This window comes from Cetorhinus maximus, chromosome 15, assembly GCF_964194155.1.
Source record: "Cetorhinus maximus chromosome 15, sCetMax3.hap1.1, whole genome shotgun sequence".
Taxonomy (NCBI): Eukaryota; Metazoa; Chordata; class Chondrichthyes; order Lamniformes; family Cetorhinidae; genus Cetorhinus; species Cetorhinus maximus.
This window is the reverse complement of record NC_135893.1, coordinates 70331363-70356524: the sequence shown is the minus strand read 5'-3', so window position 1 is coordinate 70356524 and position 25162 is coordinate 70331363. Positions and strand designations below refer to the sequence as shown.

The 25162-nt window shown below is 41.1% G+C and overlaps 1 protein-coding gene across 1 annotated transcript in view; it reads right to left on the bottom strand.

Moving 5' to 3' along the window:
• The window catches only part of wipi2 (WD repeat domain, phosphoinositide interacting 2), a 64072-nt gene extending 39453 nt beyond the window's left edge, over positions 1-24619 (bottom strand). The window contains exons 1-2 of the mRNA XM_078558607.1: positions 24370-24619; positions 235-317 (exon numbers count right to left, since the gene is read on the bottom strand). Coding sequence (XP_078414733.1) covers positions 235-317; positions 24370-24443 — 157 coding nt within the window. The 5' untranslated portion in view covers positions 24444-24619. The remainder of the gene's footprint in view (positions 1-234; positions 318-24369) is intronic.
• Positions 24620-25162: the final 543 nt, after the last annotated feature.

Sequence of the window (25162 nt, the reverse complement as noted above, 5' to 3'; positions counted from 1 at the left end):
GATTTCTACCCTCCCCAAAATGAGAACGTTGTTCATGTAACATGACTAGAATGGTCTAATTACCTCACTGCCAACATTTCCACTGACCAGAAGGATAATGTACCCCTCGAGGTGGGTAATTTGGTTATTATTACATTAATACAGTGATACAGTGATGAGGAACACAGCAATTTTTACATTTACACCGCATCATAAACAGCTTTGGGCAATTGCAATTCAATTTGGGTCACTTACTGCATTCATAGATCTGTTCTAATTTATCCACCGATGAAAGTGAGAAAAACTTGTAGCCAGATTTGGTGCCAACAGCGAGGGACCTATTTTTAAAAATAAAAAAGATTACGTTCAATGGAAAACTGAAAGGAGGTCAGTTTTAATCAATGGCTGCTCAAAAATAACAGGTACTTTAATCTAATCATACAGGTGAGGACAGGACTTATCCTGCCACATGTGTGGATCTTTTCCATATTTTGCACTCAGCTTCCATATCTTAGGCCATTCTTGCAGCTGTCCTTGAGAATACATTAGGCCTGATATCAAGGTTAGCCTTCAGTACCTCGCTCAGGATAATGAACAGAATGACCTTTCCATTAATTATTTTAGCTGCTGTAAGCAATCCATTCCTCCATAAACCTCTCTCTCTTCTCCAATAATGGTGCAACGTCACATCCGAACTTATTTTAGGCTTAAACAATTAAGCAAATTTACTTTAACAAAAGGATGAGTAAGTGAATCACATTATTAGAGCATATACATTTGTTTATTGCAAAAATGCTTCTAGTTAGTTACGCAATAAAAGATCTCAAGCTAAATGCTAAGACTGTTATTTGTAAATAACTTTTTTGCATATGTTTTTTGTTCCCTGTATTTCTTACGTGCAGGAAGTGTGTGCTCTGAACTTTATCTCTTGGAGTTTCCAAACTGACTCTCCCAGAGTTGAATAGAACAGCACTAAACATCCTGAAGAAAAACAACTAGTACATCCTGGATTTGGCAAAAATAAAATGGCTGTCATAAACATAATTAAGCAAATCCCACAATCTGCATTTGCTTGAAAGTAGCATGGATCATCCCTCGAGATTTAAAGTAATTGGCAAAAGAAGCAAAAGCAACATGAGCAAAAACCTTTACACGCAGCGAGTGGTTAATGTCTGGAATACGCTGCCTGAGAGTGTGGTGGAGGCAGGTTCAATCGAAGCATTCAAAAGGGAATCAGACTGTTATCTGAAAAGGAAGAATTGTAGAGTTGCAAGAAGACAGGGAATGGCACTAGGTGAATTGCTCAATGACAAATGATGACATTTGCAACATCTGTATCGAGTTAAATGTGGACAGGATTCTAGCTGCAGCCAGTTTTATGAAACCTGATGTTTGACTTAAAGGGGCCTCAATAAAGGTAAAATAGGATTCTTTCATTTTGTCACACTCTCCACAACCAGACTATTTCAATGGTACAAGTGGTAAATATTTAATACTTAGCAAAAATCAAGGCTCAAGATCTTCCCACTTTGCCTCTAGCTTAATGGTTAAAGGCACTACCGTACCAAAATCTGGTGTTTCGCAATACAAACTGGGAAGATCGTGGGTTTCAGTGCCAGAGTAGGAAAGTGTAAAAAAAAAATCAGCCAGCATCCTGCCCGACAGCTTTCGAGGGACTGGCAAAGTGCAGGTGTGTGGATATCAGGGAATTACAAGGTTGGTCTGTCTATGACGTCCCCATGTTCAAAAACTTACTGGTACTTTCACTCTAGGCTCACACATAAGGGAGTTGTAGTGGAGAGCAGATGTTGCTTATGGAATGGTACTTCTACATATAAGGAAGAGGAACTGATGGCAGGGAGAAAATCTGATGTTCAAACTGAATTGCAGTTTCAACGGTATCACAATTTCTAAAGATAATACATTTCAAATGCTAAGCAGGTTTAGCCTGGCTAACACCAAGCGTAAATAAGCATAACCTTCAGGGGAAAGGGGAAGATTGGAAATCAAGACGTGTCTGAGCAAGGGTGTCCAAGCTTATTAACTTTTTAGACAGATTAGTTGCATATCACGAAGCCACAAAGAAAGAACTACAGTGCTCAACACAGAATTGAAGAAAAACAGATGCAAGTACCTTTACAGAACCTGTAAAGATTTGCTTTTGTGTTGCTACTGATGTACAGGTCTTGTGCCATTAGAAGCAAGCTGAAGCACAGCAACACAAAGGGGAGTGGGGAAAACACCAAAGAGAGAAAAAATAAAAAGCACATTATAGATGAGAAGGAGGACCACAGTATTTTGGAACCTTGTGGTTTCTTCAGGAGAGACCCAGTAGCTCTTTTCTTAATGGTTTCATACAAAGATCTGTTTAGTTTCACATTGACAACCCATGGAACAACTTGAAAGGAACAGTGAGTTATCCTGGGTAACATTCTTTCCTCAGCCAAAACTGATGCAAAGCAATAGAATACTATAATGAAAAACAATAGCCATTACTCTTGTTGCCGTCTGAGAGACCCTGATGTTTCAGAACAGTAGCAGCAGTTGCTGACTTAATTACAGTCAGAGCCCAGAGTTTTGAAATGTATTGATAATACATCATGCTATATAAATGCAAGTATTTACTTTGTTAATGCTTTTTTTTCCGGCAAAATTAAATCCCCAATTATAATTTCATCACCAGCTGGTCAATTTTAACAAGAAAACCCTGTTAAGTCCAAATGGAAAAATAGAATCCCAATGAAAAATTAAACTCAAAGTTTACAGCATCAGGCAGGAAAAGACTGGCTGATTCAAATTATTAAGGAAACACAGGAAAACAAATGAATAACCCGCACAAGAATAACAAGATTATATGCCTGAACCTGCAAGACCACAGCTGAACAATGAAGAGACATTTAAAAACTCAAAAGTTTGAGAGAACAGCCAAGGAAAACATACACATCTTTAAGCAAATCAACAATGAAAACATACACACAGGTTATACACCAACCATATAACTAAGCCAAATACAAGAGGTGTTAGGGAGAAAAAGACACACACTACATACATCACTAAGAGAAAGTGTTCAGATATTGGAACTAAAAACAAGTAAAATTACAAAAGGAACAGACTTCTCACAACCTGGGAATACACTCTACTGTACCTACATTCATTTTTAAACTATAAAAGGAGGAAAGCAGAAGGACAACATGACCTGAAAGACAAAATTAACAAAAAAAAAACTGTGCAAGAGGCCAACTAGCAAATCATACACTTTCATAATCTCTGGCCAAAACTGCAGTTTTATTTCAAGGCCTCAATAAAATATGGGACATGTCTAAACAACAGGAAGATAAAAATCAAGATCCTTGGCAGGAAGCTGTTGAATTGTGACACAATCGACTAAAGGGCTCAAATAATTTGCATTATTACCAATGCCTGTGACTAGGAATGAATTAACTCTTTACAGCACAATTGCTGGACCTTACTGAGGCAAAACAAAATTAATTTGTGTTTTCTACTCAACTGTGTGGAGAAGATACCCTTTAATCCCAGATTCTAGTCATTTCGAATTCAATAAAAGGCCAGTTTAATGACAATAGTATCAACAGGTTGTTGCACAGAGTAATTTTTGCAGTACTAACTGTGCAACGTTAATTTGTGGTAATGATAAAGCTATTGAAAGTGCAACAATTGGATTAAGTGTTATGTCTGCTGTGATTCTGATCCCAGCAGCCTGGTTTCTGGCTCACATCAAGAACCACATCAAGAAGCAGGAGTGATGGAGTGTCCGCAGCCTGACCAAGAAACCAAAGCTCAAACTTTAACACTCCATTTTCTCTCCCCTTGAACTGTCTCCCTGGAGATCAACATTCCACCCGTCTCTCTCAGAACCATTCTTTACAGCAATGTTAAACATTTTCTTTGTTGCTTGACACTGTAGCTGATGTCAATTACAATAAAGCTTATTTAAAACGTTTTAAAAAATCACAAGTGACAAGACAACTTGTACATTGTGACTGTGCAACCTTGAAGATGGGTGCTCGGGGATGGTGGGGGTGGAGGGGTTTTTTTTAAAACCAATTGTGTATTTTACTGGATAAAAGATTATAAATAGAGAATAAGGACAGTAATATTATAACACAATTCAAGGATAGGATGTCAAAGTTTTTCAGCATTTTATCTTTCCCTACCGCAGACCAAAATGTGGACTTCCTGAGCTCTATCACATCTTACAAACCACAAAACTACCAACTACCAAACACAACTTTATCTTACAAATTACAAGATCAAATAGCACTCCTAGGTTTGTATACTGTTTATTTTGCAGCAGTACTGGACCAGTGTTCATTCTCCAAACAAGCCTCCTCCCATTCTTATTAATCTGACCCTATCAGTATAACTTTCTATTCCTTTATCTCACGTACTTATCTAGCTTTGCCTTAAATGCATCTATGCTACTTGCCTTAACATGCAATGTGAAAGCAAGTTCCACATTCTAACCACATTCCAAGTAAGTTCCAACTCACTGAGACACCCCACCGAAACTTTAATCCTTTTCAATGCTGATTGACCTGCTGTGCAAACCTGTTTGCTTCAATGATGTGCTGCCTTTAGTCAGCTAATAATCAAGGCTCAAACTACAGCAAAGTGAAAAAAAGGTAATTCTCTATGCCACATGGCTTTGGATTTATGCAGAGTTTGTAGTATAAGTCAGGTAAAGTCTCAGGCATCAAATTCTGCTTACAAGTGTATGAATGATGACTTCAGGACAACTGCAACTGATGCAAACATATTCAATTTAACATCTGGTAAAACAAAGACTTCATAAAATGAAAGAGGTCACTTGGCCCATTGTGTCCACACCGGCTGTAAAACGAGCCTAGCCTAATCCCACTTTCCAGCATTTGGTCTGTAGGCCTGCAGGTAACATCATTGGAGGTGCATATCCAGACACCTTTTAAATCAGCTGAGGGTTTCTGCCCCCACTACCCCCTGGGTGAAAAATTGTTTCCTCATCTCCTCTCTAATCTTTCTAGCAATCACTTTAAATCTATGCCCCCTAGTTACTGACCTCTCTGCTAAAGTAAAAAGGTCCTTCCCATCCTCTCTATTTAGACCCCTCACAATTTTGTACATCTCAATCAAATCTCCTCTCAACCTCCTCTGTTCCAAGGGGAACAGCCCCAGCCTATCCAAACTTATCTCATAGCTGCAATTTTCCAGTCCTGCAATATCCTCATAAATCTCCTCTGTGCCCTCTCTAATGCAATTACGTCCTTTCTGTAATGAGGTGACCAGAACTGCACACAGTACTCAAGTCATAGCCTAACTAATTTTTAAAAAATATTTAATGGTGTTTATTTTGTAAAGTGCACATTTTCATTTGAAACAAAAATAGATCAATGTATTTAAATCATTTAAAGTAAATTATGGATGAGACACAATAACAACTGTTATAGAGCTAATGGGGAAGTTCATGATGCTCGAGTTTATAGTGAGATCTACAGGATGGACAGCACTGGGGATTTCCTGAATGCAGCCAGAACCAAATGATTGCAGTATTGTCTTATTCGCAAATGCAGCCTCTTGTCGGTGATTGAAGGTTCAATATGAAGATCCTCCTTGGTACCTGCATACTCTTTAGGTTTGAAGATACGGTAGGGATCCATCCCTTTCTTCATAGCTTGCAATGTTTTCTGCTCAAGTCCAGTCGATTGTTCTTCCTCTGTTGGAATGCCTGTGGATGCCATGGGCCTGGCTATAACCCTGGCGGCAGGGATCCTTGATGCCGCCAGACGGCTCAGTCCGCAGAACAACAACATCCATCTAAAAACGGCCGTCGCCATCCCAGAACCATCTTAGTTCCAGCATAACCTCCCTGCTCTTATATTCTATGCCTCGGCTAATAAATGAAAGGATTCCATATGTCATCTTAACTACCTTATCAACCTGCCCTGCTACCTTCAGAGATCTGTGGATATTCACTCCAAGGTCCCTCATTTCCTCTACACCTCCCAGCATCCTCCCATTTGTGTACTCCTTTGTCTTGTTTGACCTCCCCAAATGCATCACTTCACACTTCTCTGGGTTGAATTCCATTTGCCACTTTTCTGCCCACCTGACCAGTCCATTGATATTTTCTTGTAGTCTACAGCAATCCTTCTTGTTATCAACTGAGTGACCAGTTTTTGTGTTGTCTGCAAACTTCTTGATCAGTCCCTCTACATTTACATCCAAATCATTAATATGCACCACAAAAAGCAGGGGGTGTCATACTGAGCCCTGCGGAACCCCACTGGAAACAGCCTTCCAGTCACAAAACAATCCATCAACAATAACCCTTTGTTTCCTTTTCTTTGTGTGTACGTTAACTCTGAACGCCTTGAATCTCCCCTTTGAATGCCTCCCACTGCTCTGACACTGATTTACCTTCAAGTAGCTGTTTCCTGTCCACTTTTACTAAATCACTCCTCAGCTTAGTAAAATTGGCCTTGCCCCAATTTAGAACTTTAACTCCTGTTTTATCTTTGTCCTTTTCCATAATTATGTTAAAACTAACTGAATTAGGATCACTACTACCAAAATGCTCTCACACTGATACTCCTTCCACCTGCCCAGCCTCATTTCCTAAAACTACATTCAGAACTGTGCCCTCTCTTGTTGGACTTGCTATATACAGGCCAAAAAAGTTCTCCTGGATGCACCTTAAGAATTCTGTTCCCTCCAGTCCTTTCACACTAAAACTATCCCAGTCAATATTGGGGTAGTTAAAATCCCCTACTATTACTGCCCTAATTTGCTCTTCTATCTCCCTCTGATTGTTTGGAGGATCTATGGTACACTTCCAATATTGTGACTGCCCCTTGTTTGTTCCTAAATTCAATCCATATGGCCTCAATTTATGATCCTTTTACCATACTGACTTGGAAATATATTGCCGTTCCTTCACTGTCACTGGGTCAAAATCCTGGAACTCCCTTCCTAACAGCACTGTGGGTGTACCTACAGACATGAACTGCAGCAGTTCAAGAAGGCAGCTTATCACCACCTTCTCAAGGGCAACTAGGGATGGGCAATAAATGCTGGCCCAACCAGCGAAGCCCACATCCCATGAATGAATAAAAAATCCCTCCTCACAGCTTTAAATTGCTTCTCTAACCAAAATTGTCACCCCCCCCTCCCTTTTTATCCACCTATCTCATCTGAAAACCCTGTAAACAGGAATGTTGAGCCACTATTCTTGTCCCACTTTAAGCCATGTTTCTGTAATAGCTATGATATCACACTGCCATGTTTCTATCTGTGCCCTCAGCTGGTCTACTTTATTTGCTATAGTCCTTGCATCGAAGTATATACCCTTGAGCACTGCCAACTCTATTTTCTACCTTTTGTTTCTTCTGTATTCCAGACTCCTTGATTTTCTGCCTTCCATTACGATTTCTGATTTTGCCCCATCTGAGTCTATTCTCAAGTTCCCATCCCCCTGCCAAACTAATTTAAGGCCTCCCCAACAGCAATAGCAAACCACCCAGCAACGATATTGATCCCGCCCCCATGGAGGTACAAGCTGTTTGCACAGGTCCCACCTCTCCAGAGCAAGTCCCAATGCCCCAGGAATCTGAATCCCTTCCTCCTACACCATTCTTCAGCCACGCATTGATCAGCTCTAAGCTCCTGCTTCTATGCTCACTACAGCATGGCACTGGTAGTAATGTATTACCTTTTAATGTCTTACCTAACTCCCTAAAATCAGCTTTCAGGGCCCCATTCCTCTTTCTACCTCTGCCGTTGGTACCAATGTGAACCACGACCACTGGCTGTTCATCTTCCCACTTAAGAATGTCCTGCAGCCACTCTGATATCCTTGACACTGGCACCACAAAGGCAACATACCATCCTGGAGTCACGTCTACAGCCGCAGAAAAGTCTGTCTGCTCCCCTAACTACAGAATCCCCTTCCACTATATCTCTTTGACTCCTCTTCCTTCCTGTCCGTGCAGCTGAGACACCCATGGTGTCCTGAACTTGGCTCTTGCTGCACTCCCCTGACTTGCTGCATCTTCATTGATAGTATTAAGATTTTAAACAGCATTCAGAACTGACCAGAGAAACTATGTGCATTGATGTAAACATACATTTTGACAGTATAATTCCATGTGGCTGACTCTGCATCACTCTAAGCAGTTGGGAGTCGCCAACTAGTATCTGTAATTAAATATCATAATATGCAACAAAGTGGGCAAGATCAAAACCTGCAAGTGCTAACAGCTCCAGCAAAACTGAACAAGAGAAAAAATGTCCATCTTCCTCAACAACATTAAAGGATACCCTCCCCAATTCGTAACAATAATTGCTGATTGTGCATTAATGAAACCTTTCTACTTATCAACAGCTTAATAGGCTCAAGCCTATCATTTATAATTTATGCTCTCCCTCTAAAGAGAGCATTTGAATCCATCAGGACCTCAAAAACATGCTGTCATTATGGGCCTCATTTATGGAAATAACAACAGCTGGTGCCAACTGTATTAGACAAATACATGTGCTCTTGGATATGAAAGGGTGGGTGGAATATGAAACCGACAGCAATTTCTCAAAAATTAATGTTTCTCAAATCACTAAAAGACAGCTATCTGCTATTTCTCCCAAAACCTAGTAAACAGCCTTTCCACTCCCATCCTCTGCTGAAAACTGGACAAGGACTTTCTTTGATCCATCCTTCTAGAAAATCTGAAAGAGATGTCCTAATGAATTGCCATGAAGGTTCTAGCAATGGAAGTTTATTTCTGTAGTTCATTCAGCTACAATATCTTGCAGATTGTATAATGTATGGGAAAGTGTCCACAAATGGCATAACCTTTCTTGGTGAATACAGCAGGAGGCGTACTCAAGCAATGTTCTATAGGATTCCCATAGTACACTCCTTGTACGATTAAAAATCTGAGTATTTAACAGAGCAACAAAACGGGGAGTGTCAAGTCAGTAAAAAGGATCCAATTGTGGAGCAGGAGGAAGAGAAATACTTTGGAGGCATTTGAAGGCAGGGAGCGAGATAAAGGCATTCTGGGAGAAAACTCCAAGGCACAGTGGTATAGTGCCTGAAAAATCATCAACAATACTGGAATGGAGAACTTGGGGTTCGGATGAGCTGAGAATGTGTTGAGGATGCTAGAAGGTCAAACAGACTACAGCAAAGGCCTGGAAAGATTAGAAGTAACGATGTGGTTCCTGAAGTTGAAACACAGAAATCCAGTAGAGTATAAAATAAAGAATTCCAAGGAAGAGTCAGGAAAATTAAATTTGATTTTAATTTGAAACCGCAGAATTAAGTTAAAAATATGACAACATCTTATTTGCCAATTGATTTGTTCTTGCCCAAATGCAGACAAGGTCCAACTTTAGTCAAGTACAAAACAGATACCAGATTAAGGAAAGTGAGTATCTGCCGCGCGTGTGCGCGCCGGTGGGGGGGGGGGGGGGACACCTCACTCACTTACAAGATAATTCAATGTAGAAGTTTTTTGAGCATTCTTACATGATAATGCAGGATATTAATACAAGAATATTATATTAATATTCATTAGTTAGAAGGTGTGGGTTCAAGCCCCACACCAGCTGGCATGTCAGTGCAACACTGCTGCATTGTCAGAGGTATTGGCTGAGAATTTCTCCATGTGGCTACCATAACACTGCCAGAAGTAACATTACAGCTTTGAGGAAATTACCCACCAATGCCTTTCGGATGGGATGTTAAACCAAAGGATAGTCTGCCAAACCAAGGTATTCAGATCCCATGACACTATTTGAAGAATGGAGGTGGGGAGGGAGGGCTCACTTTGTGGTCTGGCCAATATTTATCCCTCACCCATTACTGCCAAATAGATCAACTGGCCATTTCTTTCATTGCAAACTGCAAGGTCCCACAAATGGCAAATTGGCTGTCACATGTGCCTACAAAGCAACAATGGCCACACTGCAAAAGTAATTCAAAAGCAAAATACTGCAGATGCTGGAAATTTAAATAAAAACAAAATGTTTTAAATACTCAGTAGGTCAGGCAGCATCCATGGAGACAGAAATAGAGTCAACCTTTCAGGTCGATGACTTTTCCTGAGGATGCAAATATGCAGGTTCTTTCTTAATTCTTAGAACTTTAAATGAAACCATTTACTAAAATTTCAATTTTGCCCCATTTTTCAATATATATTATATATGTATTATTGGCACACAATGCGCAATTATATAGAGCATCAGCAAAAGCTCAAGTGGAAAAAATCATAGGCATTCATTCACAGAAAACTAATATTATCTGCACTATACAACTGGTATCTTCAAGTATTTTGCAGTGCTGGGAACCTGTTGGCTGTTCATTGATGCTGACATTATTGTACATCTCCTCAGCCAATTACTGTGCTGGAGTGATGATTGGGAATACTAAGTCATTGCAGTACACAGCTAAAAAGGCTGCCAGCACTCACGTAAGCAATGACGACAGTGACAGGGGTCAAATATGCCAACTCGACCAACCACCACCCCAAAAAAGAATCTGGAAGCATTTTTTGATTATGTTGTTCAAATTGCACAGTAAAACACTGTTGAGTAAGGATCTGCTCAGCGCATGCAGGGGAGTCAGCCATACTGCACACATTACAACTCTGCATAAACATTGACACAGCAGCAGAATTTAAGTATTTAAACTGAAAACAAGATAAACAGTTGACTATTCAACTTACAATAAAAGCTCGTTAACTTATAACCTGTCAAGACTAAGAAACGGGAACTGTTACAATGTGGGCTCTCTTCCGCTTCAGTGTTAACAGTGAATTGAAGTTTTCATAAACAAACCCTCACCCCTAAAACTTGCAACTTTTTTTATGTGCTGTGAATGTGGCACTACATAATTCTATGAATACTTATAAAACAAAGGCTGAATCAGTCCCAAGAGCTAAAAATAAAAACAATCCTATAAATTCAACAATCTTTGTATGTGGGTGAAATTAATGGTTTGCCTTCTGCACAGAAATGAAACATTGAAAAACAAATAGGGACAATCATTTGCATTTATCGCATGTAAGCAGGTTTACAACACCCCAGATGTCCTATTGCGCTCAGTACCTTCCTTTTGAAGCCTCTGATCTTTCTCAACAAGCCAGTAAATATTCTTCTATCTCCCATGTGGATGGAGAGTTTTTTACAAGGCTAAACCTAAAACAAAGCTTTTTGAAATTTCAATATGGCACATGGTCAATGGTTATGGCAATCACAGGCAACTGCAGTTTGCATCTGTCCCTACAGTGACAAACTTGCATTAATCAAACAGCCTTGACCTAGCCAGGTTGTTTTCAGGTAAGGACTTAAACAGAGTGGGGCTACTTACCTTGAAAATAATGATGTATTGACCATCTGCTTCACTACCTTTCACACATAAAGCTAACTGAAATTCAATTCAAATTCACCATTATTATCCAAACTCTGCTTCCACCATGGGACCAGCAATCCATTTCTGTGCAGGGAGCTTACATTTTCCCAAATGGTGACCACCATCTCAGAAATGTTCAATTACCAATAATAAAACTTTAAGTAAAAACAGAAAACATTGGAAACACTCAACAGATCAGGCAGTATCTGCAGAGAGAAACAGATAACATTTCAGGTTGATGGTTCTCAGCAGAACCAGATGATGTTAGAAATTAAGTTTTTAAACAATCCACAAGGGGCCAAGCAAAACATTTGGCAGCAAAAAGAGCAAGCTGTTATTTTTATCATTCTACCTTCTTGCATACCACACTTAAAATTTACTGTTAAACCCAGCAGAGAAGCAAATTGAAAGGTTGGCCATGTAAACAAGCCCTCAAACTTTCTCCTTCTCTTGATGTCTGTGACCCATGTGGTAGTACAATTTCATAGGTATTTGGCCAATTAACTATTTTTCAAGTGAAACCTAGACACCAAGTGTCGACAGGCTCGTGATGGCCATCACAGCTGAACTTGGATCTCATGTTTATCCAGCATCTATGAATTTGCACTTTTCCAAATGAAAAGGTGAAAAGAAAGACTTGCATTATCTAGCATCTTCCATGATCACAGGACATCCCAAAGTACTTTGCACCCAATGAAACAAAGAAAGACAGGAGCAAAATACTGTGGATGCTAGAAATCTGAAATAAAGACAGAGAAGACTGGAAGTACTCAGCAGGTGAGACAGCAACTGTGGAGAGAGAAACAGGGTTAATGTTTCAGGTCAATATCCTTCCATCAGAGCAACAAGGGTCTGATGAAAGGTTAAACTCTGAAGTAAAGAAAGACTTGCGTTTAAATAATGCCTTTCGCAACCTCAGGACACCGCAAAGTACTTTACACCCAGTGAAGTACTTCTGAAGTGCAGTCAGTTTTGTAACGTAGGAACATTGAAAATTTATGGCACTGAGTGGAAGCCATTCGGCCTGTGTCTATGCCGGCCAATTAAGAGCTATCCAGCTTAATCCTACTTTCCAGCACTTGGTCCTTGGTTCTACAGGTTACAGGCACTTCAAGTGTATAACCAAATATTTTCTAAATGTGATGAGTGTTTTGTCTCTACCACCCTTTCAGAGTTCAAGTCCCCTACTACCATCTGGGTGAAAGAATTACTCCTCAACTCCCCTCTAATCGTTCATCCAATTACTTTAAATCTATGACCCTTGGTTATTGACCTTTGTACTGGGAAATGGGTCCTTTCTATCCACAGTATCTAGGCCCTCAATTTTATACAGCATAACTAAATCTCTCCTCAGCCTCCTCAATTCCAAAGAGGACAACCCTAGTGTATCCAATTTTTCCTTATAGCTAAAATTCTCCATTCCTAACAACATTCTTGTGAATCACCTCTGTACTATCTAGTGCAATCACATCCTTCCTGTAATAAGAGTCATGGGGTGACAAGAACTGTACACAGTACTCTATTGGTCTAAGTAGTGTTTTATACAATTCTGCCATATCCTCCCTGCTCAGCTAAAGAAAAGTATCCTGTATCCCTTCTTAATCACCTTATTTACCTATCATGCTACCACACGCCACTCCTCTATACTTCTCCTACCACCTAACAAACATGGCAGCCAATTTGCCTATAATAAGCTCCCACAAAATAATAAATCTGGTGATAATGACCAAATAATCCACATTTTAAGGGGTTTTACTTAAAAGATAAATATTGGTCAGGACAACAAGGAGAACTCCCCAGCTCTTCCTCAAAATAGTGCCTTGGGGTCTTTTACATTACTGAGATGGCAGACAAAGCCTAGGCCTCATCTGAAAGACAGCACCTCTGACAGTGCAGCACTCTCTCTGGAATGCCAGACTAAATTTTTGTGTTCAAGTCTCTAGAATGGGACTGGAACTCACAATCTTCTGATCGAAGAGGCAAGAGTGCTGCTATCTAAAGGGTGGTCATTGTTAAAGTGTAGGAAATTCAGTTATCATTGAACAATAACTGCCGTTCCCCACTGTAGTTCAGAAGAAGCCCTAGTGCCTCCAACAGTAAAATCAACTAATTCACCAAAAACTAATGGTCATTTCAGGGACATTCTGGAGCATGTCTCAGTTTCCCTAAAATTGAACAATCGGAAAAGGCTAAAACTGCCATACATCCACATAAACCAGAATCACCCCTGAAAACATTCAATACAGAGAGGTTATGGGTTCTGAATTAGTGCTGGTGTAACCCAGAATTACTTCAAAGGTAGTGCTCTAGTCATTTCAGCAAAAAAGCCCTGGGATCAGATTGGATATATTCAGATGGAGGATATACAAACAGCACCAAGCATCAATCCTCAACTCCCTACATTCACCCAGCCCTCCCGACTACTTTCCCTCTACACCCATGCTATAAAGCTCTCAGAGAATATAAATGAAATACCCAAGATCTCAGAGATAAGTTCAAAAGCACATTAATGTGCTTCACCACCTGTTAAGATCTGGCTGTAAAACAGCAATCTCCTCAATCCTGCACGAGGGTCATTAAGGGGTTGCAGCTGACAATCATAAGACTGTTAGTGAACACAGGAATTCACCACTGCCTAGGTCTCCAATTAAGTTCTTAAAACTCCAAGTTACCAAAAGACACTTACTTGAGCCTTTTGCTGTCTTGCTAGGTTTTAAAAAAGGAAATTTTAAAGTTGTGCCCCAAAAACAGGACTGCCCTTGTTCTCTATCTGCCCAATTATATTTCCAGTGTGGCAACCAAAATATATTGTAAAGAACACTACTGTTAGCAGTAGGACAGGGAGTTGCATGCTTGACGTTAGTAGGAACAACTCAATATTAGGCACAATGGCCTCTAAACACTGATTTTTCATAAGGGGCTTCTCATCAGTCCCATTTTCAACAGACCTGTATTACTTAATATCTTGTGCACAGCTAACTAAATCTAGGGTCCAGACTTCAATTTTATGATCCAAACTAGTCAAGGAAACTTTGGTTTGTATTTGACTGAAGCCAAAGTGAAATACAGGTAAAGTGTCTCAAATCCAGCAACCTCGAGACTGGTTCATGCCGGATTTCAGATCTTGCCAGTTTTCGGAGTCTTATACATATTGCAATATGTCTGCTCCTATGTGTTTGTCCGTCCCTTATGAGTCTTGCTTGACCTTAAAGTCTGGCTACTTCCCTCTATGTTGCTTCTTTTCATTCTAAAGATCACATAAGGCATAGTTTCCATGCTGGTTATTGGTACTACTTATCTGTCAGTAATAGAGGAAACTGCAGTATAGTACTTTCATTCACTAGCTATACCTGCAGTGGTATGGAGAGACTGGCACCATGTTGTGACTAAGGTTTGTGTTGGATGAGGTCAAGGGTTGCTCCAACCACTTGGAGCACAGGAAATGATAGGTGCGCTATACTGCATGAAAGTGTTCATTTTGTTCTTCATTCTACTACTGGCCAGAGGGCACATTTGGAATTTTGCCTCCTACTGTGGATTTGTGGCTAATTAATTAAAATTAGCAGAATAATACAAATCCTTTGGGTCTGAATGTTTAAATTATTAAGCTTTTAATTATGCACTTGCTTCCATGGGGTGTTCCTGCATGGCCCACTTAAATACGTTTGGTTTTCGGACATCGCTGGTTTTCAGATAGCCAACTTTGAGGTGCCGTACCTGTATCAAAGACACAGCTAAAATAATTTCAAGAAAACATCTATACATGTTGTCATGTCAGGTCTGCTCAAATAGCTTTTGCTTTTTTCTATGAAATTGAGTAAGTTCCAGAATAACTATTCTGTAATTGGAAGATTGAAGCAGGGAGGCATGTGTAGCAAACGCCAATCTATTACAATAGTTTTAGTTTGTCCAGATTGTTTTGATTGGTTAGTTTAAGGGCTGCATCTGTTAGTGGGTTTATTTGGTGGGCAGTGTCTGACACACATGGAGGCATATGAGGCGTGTTGAGGGCTGGAGGTGCGAAGCACGTGTGGATGCCAACAGTTGGTGGCAACAGCAGGCGGGTTGGCGGGAAATGGGGGGAGAAGGTGAGGAAAGCTCAAAGTTATCCTGACTGGGGAGATTGTTTCTGTAAGGGATGGGGTTTGGCAGGGGAGGGAGGGATGAGATGATGGAATTAGTTAATTGTGGCAAAATGGCAGAGACAATTATTTGTTACAATTCACTGTTCAAAAGCAATTCTGTAGGCTAAAAATGAAGATTCACTTGATTTGAATTAAAAGGTTTTAGAAAAGCTGTTAGGGGAATTAAAAGAACACGTCAGTGATTCCATAGACGAAGACGACGATAACAGACTTTATCCTCCAGAACTTCTACACAGGCTAACTCCATTAGGCATGCCATCTCACAAACTTAGACTCAAGGAAGTAGTAGTTATGATGTTGCTACGAAACTTGAATCCTAAACAAGGATTTTGTCATTAAGTTTGGTCATTAGGGGCCTGTTTTCTCCAATGATAGATGCTGAAATAATAACAGGCAGATCTGAAGGAAATATGATGTTTATTCTTTGAATAATATTGAGCCTATCAGATATAAACCTGCCTTTTCAATCTGGAAAAACAGGTCCCAATTAGACTTTCATATGCTATGATTATAAACAAGTCACAAAGTCAGACTCTAGAATAAAATTTGCATTTATATTCCTAAGCCTGTTATATGCAAGGAAGTTTTATGTAGCTTTTTCCAGAGTGAGAAGTTGTTCTGATTCTGTTAAAGTGTTTTGTGAAAGAATATTGAGAAATCCTATATTTAAAGTACAGTTTCAATAAAGATACAAATTTGATAGCAAACAATTTGCGGCTCTTTGGTGGGGATTTACATAAAAACTCAGCACGGCTGAGAAGGCTCTATGGTCTATCCTACTAGTGCCAGCTCCACATCCGAGCACTGATCCTGCACCTTTGGAAGATTTTTGGTCAAAGTGGTAAACTAATTTGTATTGGATACTCTTTGCTCCTGACTAAAAATTAAACTGAGGTTAATTTCACAGTGCCCTTACAAACCTGCTCCTTTCATTGTCATCATTATTAGCTGTCCCTCAATTTTAGGATGACGTCTACTCAGGGTCGCGAATTTCTGCCATGGGACTTCATATGGCTGAACAGGGTAATTTTGGACCCGCAGATCTTCGGGTACATGGGGCAGGGTATTTCATCAGGTAGTGGGATCCGGATTGCAGGAGTTGTTTCCTTTTCTTTCCTTCTCTGCTGCCGTTCTACCTCATCATTAAGGCGTTGTGGCTCAAAGCGTGATGCTGCTTGATGGACAAGTTATTGCCAGTCTGAACAACTGGTAGCAAGCTCCTCCCAGTCATTAATGTCAATGCTGCTGCACTTCAAGGAGAGCTTCAGAGTGTCTTTGAAATGTTTTATTTCTCCTCCCTGGAATGTTGGCCACTTGAGAGTTGAGAAAACAAGACCTGGTGGGGTAAAAGCAAAAAACTGCGGATGCTGGAAATCCAAAACAAAAACAAAAATACCTGGAAAAACTCAGCAGGTCTGGCAGCATCTGCGGAGAGGAACACAGTTAACGTTTCGAGTCCGAATGACCCTTCTGTTGAAGATGCTGCCAGACCTGCTGAGTTTTACCTGGTGGGGTAGATGGTTTTTGGCCTTCTGGACACAAGTGTCCTGTTCGTCATAGTTGATTCTGCAGGAATCTTGCCTGAATGCTTGTGGAGCTGGCTTCAAGAAGGACACTAGCATTTCTTCAATGGTCCTCCTATTGAATTCAGAGGATGCAGCGGAAGAATTGCTGATGGAATTTCTCTAGCACTCATGTGCTGCTGATACACAGTCCACAGCAATACAGGAGTGGCGACAACTGCTCTGTACACTAGGACTTCTGTTGATTTGCGGAGGTCTTTGTTGTCAAACACTTGCTGCCGTGCTTTCTAGAAGGTTGAGCTGGCAGTTAATCCGGTGTTGGATCGCCTTGTCAACGGTGGTCTTTTAAGAGAGGTGGCTGCTAATGGATGGGAAGTGCTCAACGTATTCTAGATATCAACATATCAATTGTAACATTGCACATAGATCCTTTGAAAGCAGTCTTTCATCTTCCTCTCCCTTCCATCCCTACCCGCCAGCAAACATCCATAGCTGTTTAAAGGCCTCAGTGTATGGCATTTGTCATGATTCTAACTTCAGCAGAAACATTTATCTCAATCACTGTTTGTGAGGCCTTGCTAATGCGCAAATTGTCTGCCATGTTTACCCACATTACAACAGTAACTACACTACAAAATGACAACACTTCATTGGTCGTAAAGCACTTTGGGACAGCTAAGGTTGTGAAAGGCATTATACAAGTTCAAATTTTTTTTGTCTTTATTCACTTCTTATCTGTGCAGAGTTTCTGCTTAATGATACCAGCGCTTAGATCTGAGAGAGGGATTAGAAATGTTTATAATATCACAGCTACTGTGTACATCACAGAAATGTTTTACTCTCCAGAATTTTTAATTATCATGATCCCCAGAAGAAAACAAAAAGTACATCCACTGAGAACTGAATGCATAAATCAAGTTAGTACAATGTCACAATTCCTTGGGGTTACAACACACTAGGCTATGGGGTGATAGAACTGAAAAGGCAAACAAATCACTGAGATGCTCCTTTCTGTAGCCGGTTCAAAAGTGACATCTGACAGATTCACCAGAACAGATTATTCATCTTCTCAACTGGGTAATGGTGCACGACACTGGAAAGATATAAATTATAGGTGCGAAAATAAAACTAAAGGGTTAGAAATACAACATACCTGTGCATATAATGGGTGGTCATACTCCACTAAACGAACACACAAAAGTACACTAGGACAAGCTAAAACAGATTTACTGTGATTTGGCTCTAGGACACATCAGGTCCTCATTGTTCAATACTAACCAAACCATAAGAGAAGTATCAAAAGTATTACAGAAATCAACCAGATTATAACTTGAGAAGGAAAGAATTTGACCATTTGCAATTTGGTGAATCCAACAGCATATTTGCAACATCTAGGAGGGAACCTAAATGGTAAAGAAAACAGATGTATTCATATGTTGGCTAGGGACAGTGGCATTTCAGCCAATCACAAGCTATCTATTCTATTCCAAATGCACTGTTAACATCAGACTTGCAAGCTCAGCAATAACATTTCAACTGAGGGGCTTGAGAGTATTTTAAGTTTTTTGAACAATACTTTCACTTTCCACTAAGGAGTCATCTGAAAACAGTTTCATTCTTACTCCAAAATGCATCTTATAACTTAGCTAATCATCCTATCCCACATGTAAAAAAAATGCTTTAAAGTTCAATTGACCAATTAATCATGGTCTGGAAAGGATGAAATTGCTGTTCTTTGAGTACAGCTATTGCTGAGGGGTTTTTTCCCCCCATTTGGTGTTACATCATTTTATTTTCTCTCCGCATCCCAAATCGCACGCTATCTTTGGCTTAAAAGCAGGTTAGGCATTCTTTTCTCAGTCCACTGTGACTACTGCTCCACACTTATCACTAGGAGTAGGCAACAGCAACATGGGAAGAACCCTCCTGATAGCTTTCTCCCACTGAAGAGGTAGCAGGGCCCAGCTCGTTGGAAAATTACAATTCTAGTTACATAGAGTAAAAAATGAAGTCTTCATTCTCTCAATTATGGCACAGCACTACATTATAAACATATTTCTATCTCACAAGCTAAGGAATACCAGTGCTGGAGACTGGATCGGCAGCTAGTGTCAACATCAAGCAGTTCCAGGTCATTATGATCTAGATGCAAAATAAACCCTCTTCCTCTCTGCTCAACAACAGCCCAATACAAGGTGAGGTGCACTTACTGTACCAGAATAAAGTTTTATGTTTCCATACTGGATAGGTGCTCTTTTGTGCTGTCTCGATGAGAAGGCAGCTTCATCAAATGTGTGAAATTACTCGAATAGTTTTGTGATGTGAAGTTCCACCCACTAAGAAGCTGGCTGAAACCTACCAGAACTCAAACTCTTCAGGTTAATTACAGATGACAGAGACTTTCAATTCATCAGTTTGAACTGGATTCAGTCAGGTCTCAGATGTAACTAAACTAACATACTATGTCGTTTTTAAAAAATGGATGCTTACTTTCCTCAGCAGTTTATACATTTAACTGGCGGGGGGTGGGTGGGTGGGGAAGACACTTCAATGCTCACAAACGAACCCTAAACTAAAAGGAAACACTATCAGCCACCAATGAATCTGCTGTACATCTGGGCAAGTTGCAAGAACATCTGACACAACATGAAGTGGAAATTCAGCAGCTGAGTTCAACACAAAGAACAAGAGCAGTAACACTACAAAGACATCACCAGAGGAAATATCATCTGTGGATTTAAAACCACCTGCCACAATATGAAAAATATCCTCAACACAGCTTGGGGTCCATAACCAATCATAACAAAAATGATAACAGGTGACAAAAAGCATTAATCAAGAAAGTAAGATATCATCGCTCTCAAGTTCAGAACTTTCCTAAACTCCTTTCAGACTGAATAACAACTTGCAAGAGAGAATCAGAAAGATAAAACACAATGAAAAAGGTAAAAGCTTTAGGAGGCTTCTGAAAGCAGAGACATTGTAAGACAAATGTTTTAGAGGAGAGTTTCAGATGCCAACAGAATAGTGACTGCAAGTGAGACTAGTTTTGGAACCAACAAAAATGGGGAGAGAAGACTCAACCAGAGTCAGAAGAATTGAAATGGTAGGCAGAGATTTACAGCTCAGCAGGACAAGGCTGTCAAAGCACATGAAGGCAACGACAACAATCTTGAAAGCAATTTACTGTGGCACGGGAGTCCAAGAGAGCTTTTCAAAAATATGGGTGACTGTAAATATAAAAGCAAAATACTGCATATGCTGGAAATCTGAAACAAAAACAGAAAATGCTGGAAAATCTCAGCAGGCCTGACAGCGCCTGTAGAAAGAGAAACAGAGTTGACGTTTCGAGCCCGTATGGCCCTTCTTCAGAGCTAAAGAGTAGAAATGTGATGAAATTTATACTGTTTAAGGGGCGCAGTAGGTGAAGCAGGATAGAAGACCAGCAATAGCTGGGGGCAAAGGAGAGATTGACAAAGATGTCATGAACAAAAGGACAAAGGGAGTGTTAATGGTAGTGGTAAGGGCTAAAAAATGTGCTGATAGCAGCAAAGGTAAGAAAGCAGAGTGCGATAATAGCAGAACAAGGGTAAGCACACTGAAATGAACAACATGAACAAGTAATAGATGACCCTTGAGGGGATGGGGTGAGGGGAGGGGTGGTAGTGGGGAAAAAAGGATTGAAAATGAGATAAAAGGAGGATAAAAAAGGGGATAAAACAATGAATAAATGAATAAAGGTAAAAATAAGTGAATAAAAAATAAAAATGAATTTTGAAAAAAGGGTGGAGATAGAGGAGAGAGTTCATGCTCTGAAGTTGTTGAACTCAATGTTAAGTCTGGAAGGCTGTAAATGTCTAATCGCAAGATGAGGTGCTGTTCCTTCAGTTTGTGTTGAGCTTCACTGGAACATTACAGCAGGTCAAGGACGGACATGTGGGCATAGGAGCAGGATGTGGTGTTGAAACAGCAAGCAACAGGAAGGTCTGGGTCATGCTTGCGGACAGACTGGAGGTGTTCCACAAAACGGTCACCCAGTCTGCATTTGGTCTCATCAATGTAGAGGAGACCTGCATTGGGAGCAGCGAATGCAGTAGACCAAATTGAAGGAGGTGCAAATGAAGTGCTGCTTCACCTGAAAGGAGTGTTTGGGCCCTTGGATGGTGAGGAAGTAAAGGGGCAGATGTTGCACCTTCTGTGATTGCATGGGAAGGTACCGTGGGAAGGGGATGAGGTGTTGGGGGTGATGGAGGAGAGGACCAGGGTGTCGCGGAGAGAATGGTCCCTATGGAATGCTGGCGGCGGCGGAGGGGGTGCCGTGAGGGGAAGGTGCATTTGGTGGTGGCATCATGCTGGAGTTGGCAGAAATGGCAGAGGATGATCCTTTGAATATGGAGGCTGGTAGGGTGAAAAGTGAGGACAAGGTGGACCCTATCATGGATCTGGAAGGGAGAGAAAGGTGTGAGGGCAGAGGCACGGGAGATGGGTCGGACACGGTTGAGGGTTCTGTCAACCACAGTGGGTGGGAAACCTTGGTTAAGGAAGAAGGAAGCGCCGTTTTTGAAAGTGGCATCACCTGAACAGATGCAATGGAGGCAAAGGAACTGACAGAACGGGAGGGAGCAGGGTGTGAGGAGCTGTAGTCAAGGTAGTTGTGGGAGTCAGTGGGCTTGTAATGAATATTGGTAGACAGTCTATCACCAGAAATGGAGACAGAGTGTTCAAAGAAGGGAAGGGAAGTGTCAGAGATGGACCATGTGAAGGTGATTGAGGGGTGGAAATTGGAGGCGAAATTGTTAAATCTTTCCAGGTCCAGATGAGAGCATGGAGCAGCACCGAAACAGTCATCGATGTACTGAGACAAGAGTTGTGGGAGGGGGCCTGAGTAGGACTAGAACAAATAATGTTCCACATACTCCATAAAGAGACAGGCATAAATAGGGACCATGCGGGTACCCATTGAGACACACCTTTTATTCAGAGGGAGGGTGAGTGTAACTATGGCTACAGGCCATGGCAATCCGAATCAGCTGTCACTAGAAGTGGGGCATAAAAGTGGTGGGGAAAAGCCCTGAAGTGCGAAGGATTTGGATTAGAGCTGCACCAATAGTGGGAGAGAAGTAGTGGCAATGTTTTGAAGGTGGCGGAAAGCAGCCTAGGTAAGGGACTGGACATGGAGAAGGAAACGGAGCTTGGACTTAGGTAGCACACATCATGTGTATCCATAACCTGTATACTTAGATTGATGTGACAGTCAGGATGATCAAAGTCACATAGGAGAAAAGCTTTAGTTTTCCAACATTTAATTGAAGGAAATTGTAACTCATCCACATCTTGTCAGACAGGCTGCTGAAGAATGCAACATCCCATCTGCCTTGTCGTCAATAAAGGAGATGGAAGGGTAGAGCAGCAAGGCATTGTCATGCTACAGAAACAGGTCCCATATTTCTAGATGACATTGTTGACAGCAACATATACATGATGAAAAGAGGGGCCCAAGGTTGCAGCCAGAAATATTCATTTCTGCACTTAAAATTTAACAAGATTACTCCCTCCCTAAACCTTTCCTCCTTTAAGACATTCTGTAAAAGCTACATATCCTAATATCTCCTCATGTGGCTCAATGTCAAATTTGTTTGATAACAGCTCCTGTGAAGCATCTTGGGACTTCTTACATTAAAGTTACTGTATAAATGTAAGTAGTTGTTGTCGTAAATATCTTGTGATGGCTGCCCTTTGTGCAACATCTCTTGTATATACCCCAATTTACCCCGTAGTTGGTCTACACAAAGTAGTCCTTTAAAGATGCATTATTTATGAAAGGTCTGGCTGGGTTTGAAAAAAGTACGAAGAGACACTAAATGGAGGAGCAATCAAGTTGTTTCCTATTAAACCCATTTCAAACCACAGTGCAATAAATTCTCCGTCACAAGTAGATAGCACCCTTTACTAAAGGAAATCAAGCCACATTTGTAAAGATGGTCCGAACACAGGCAAACTGACACTAGATTTCTATATTGCCCCCATCCAACTAAGTTCTACATGGATGCTGCAAAATCTGCCAGCACTACCACTCCAAGACACTATTAATTAGTGTAACACTGGAGGATTTACCATGAGAAGCAGCATACAAAAATACTTGTAATCAAATAAGGCACAAGTATTATAGATGCATACACATAGATTAGGTCACCAGAGTCAATCTCATTTATACTGCTTCCAAACTATGCAGCCTACAACATTTTGAGCTATGAAAGCCCACCCTATTGTTAATCATCTCAAATCACTCCCAGTTATGAAAGGGCAGTGAAGCAGGAACATTCTCAGAATAAAGTGCTCCCTGATCAACATAACTTTAAAGAAAATCAAGAGCTAAAAACTCCCACTTTGAAAGAAACACTCACCCTACTGTCCCCGGAGTGACCCTGGGGATTAGTCTAGTGTGAGAACATACCTATATTGTTGGTTACAAGTGCACCTGGGTGAGGTTCTATAGCTGAGGCCTGAATCAGCACAATGAACCTCAAGCGTGACATGCTAGAACCAAAATATTAGCAGCAATCAATCTTTTGTACTGATAACACTCTCTTTGATAATTCAACACAAATGGAGGGCTGAACTGTCATATTCAATACAAGAGATAATAAACAGGCATGCAAATGTAAACAGTTGCTATACAGTAGATGTTCACCTAATACTGCAGTAATAGTCCACACTGAAAATACATCTCCATACATTATCCTTCCTCTCCAGCTATTGGATTGAACGTAAACCTATACGACAAGATGAACTGTATTTACAAACTACCACAGGATCAGTCTCTAATGCATACCTTTCTTTAAATAAAAAAGAAACTTGTTGCTAACACATTACACAAATCACATCATGCTGGTTATGCAAGACAACATTATAATTAATGTAGAGACGATTTCCAATTTTTTTTTCTTTAAATGCAGAAAGTGTCGCTTTAAATTGGATGTTGCAGCCTTGGATCCACCAGCCACACACAAAGCTGACATTTTTTTTTCCTGTTGCATCTGTCTTTAAAAATAAAATGCATCCCCAGGGATGTTTTCCTCAATGTTTGGCTTTTAACAAATTTAGAATCCTACTTTTATGATGTTCTAAACAGCCTTTCATGAAGGAAAATAATTAAAATTACAAAAAAAATGGCAGCAGAAGTAGTGAGAAGATTGGCAGAGGGATGAGGGCCAGCATTGCTGGTCCCTTTCTGCCTGCCCTCCCCTGCAGCCTCGGCCGCAGATCCCCGGCCTTGCCTAACCCTCAGCCCCTGCACCCCCCCCCCGGCCCTCCTTACGTGGTGTCCTGGTTGAAGTTGGCGAAGAGAAGCAGGCTGCTGCCGCCCTCCCCGCTCTGACTGGCCAGATTCATCGGTCCTGGTGTTTCCCTCCCCCCTATGGGGGGAAGGAAGGCCCGCACCGCTCCGGCTTCTACGATTATTTTCGATTTAAATCGCCCCCGAGGTTTTGTTTTCTTTTCTTTAATGAAGCAGCTCGCGCTCCGCAGCTGTCATGGTGTTTGTGCAACGGCAGCCGCACTGCGCATGCGCCACCTACCTCCCTCCCCACAGAACAATAACATGGCACTCAAGTCCTGAAAGCTGCGGAAAGTTGCATCAAACTCCCCGCATTATCTCCCCACTCCCACCACCCTTATTGACTCCACTTTTCCCCTCTACTCCACTCTTCTCATTGCCTCTGATAACTCTCCTCAGTGATCATACATCCCAAGGTTTATGGTAAGGTGTGTGGCAAGGTGAGCAGTGGGTAGGGCCAGGAGTCCATTGGGTAGGGCCAGGTATCCATTTGGTAGGGCCAGGAGTGCAGTGGGTAGGGCCAGGTGAGCTGTGGGTAGGGCAAGGTGTCCATTGGGTAGGGCCAGGTGTGCAGTGGGTAGGGCCAGGCCATAGAGGTCTACAGCACAGAAAAAGGCCCTTCGGCCCATCGAGTCTGCGCCGGTCAAACAAGTACCTAACTATTCTAATCCCATTTTCCAGCACTGGGCCCATAGCCTTGTATGCCAATGTATCGCTATTGCACATCCAAATACTTCTTAAATGTTATGAGGGTTTCTGCCTTTACCGCCCTTTC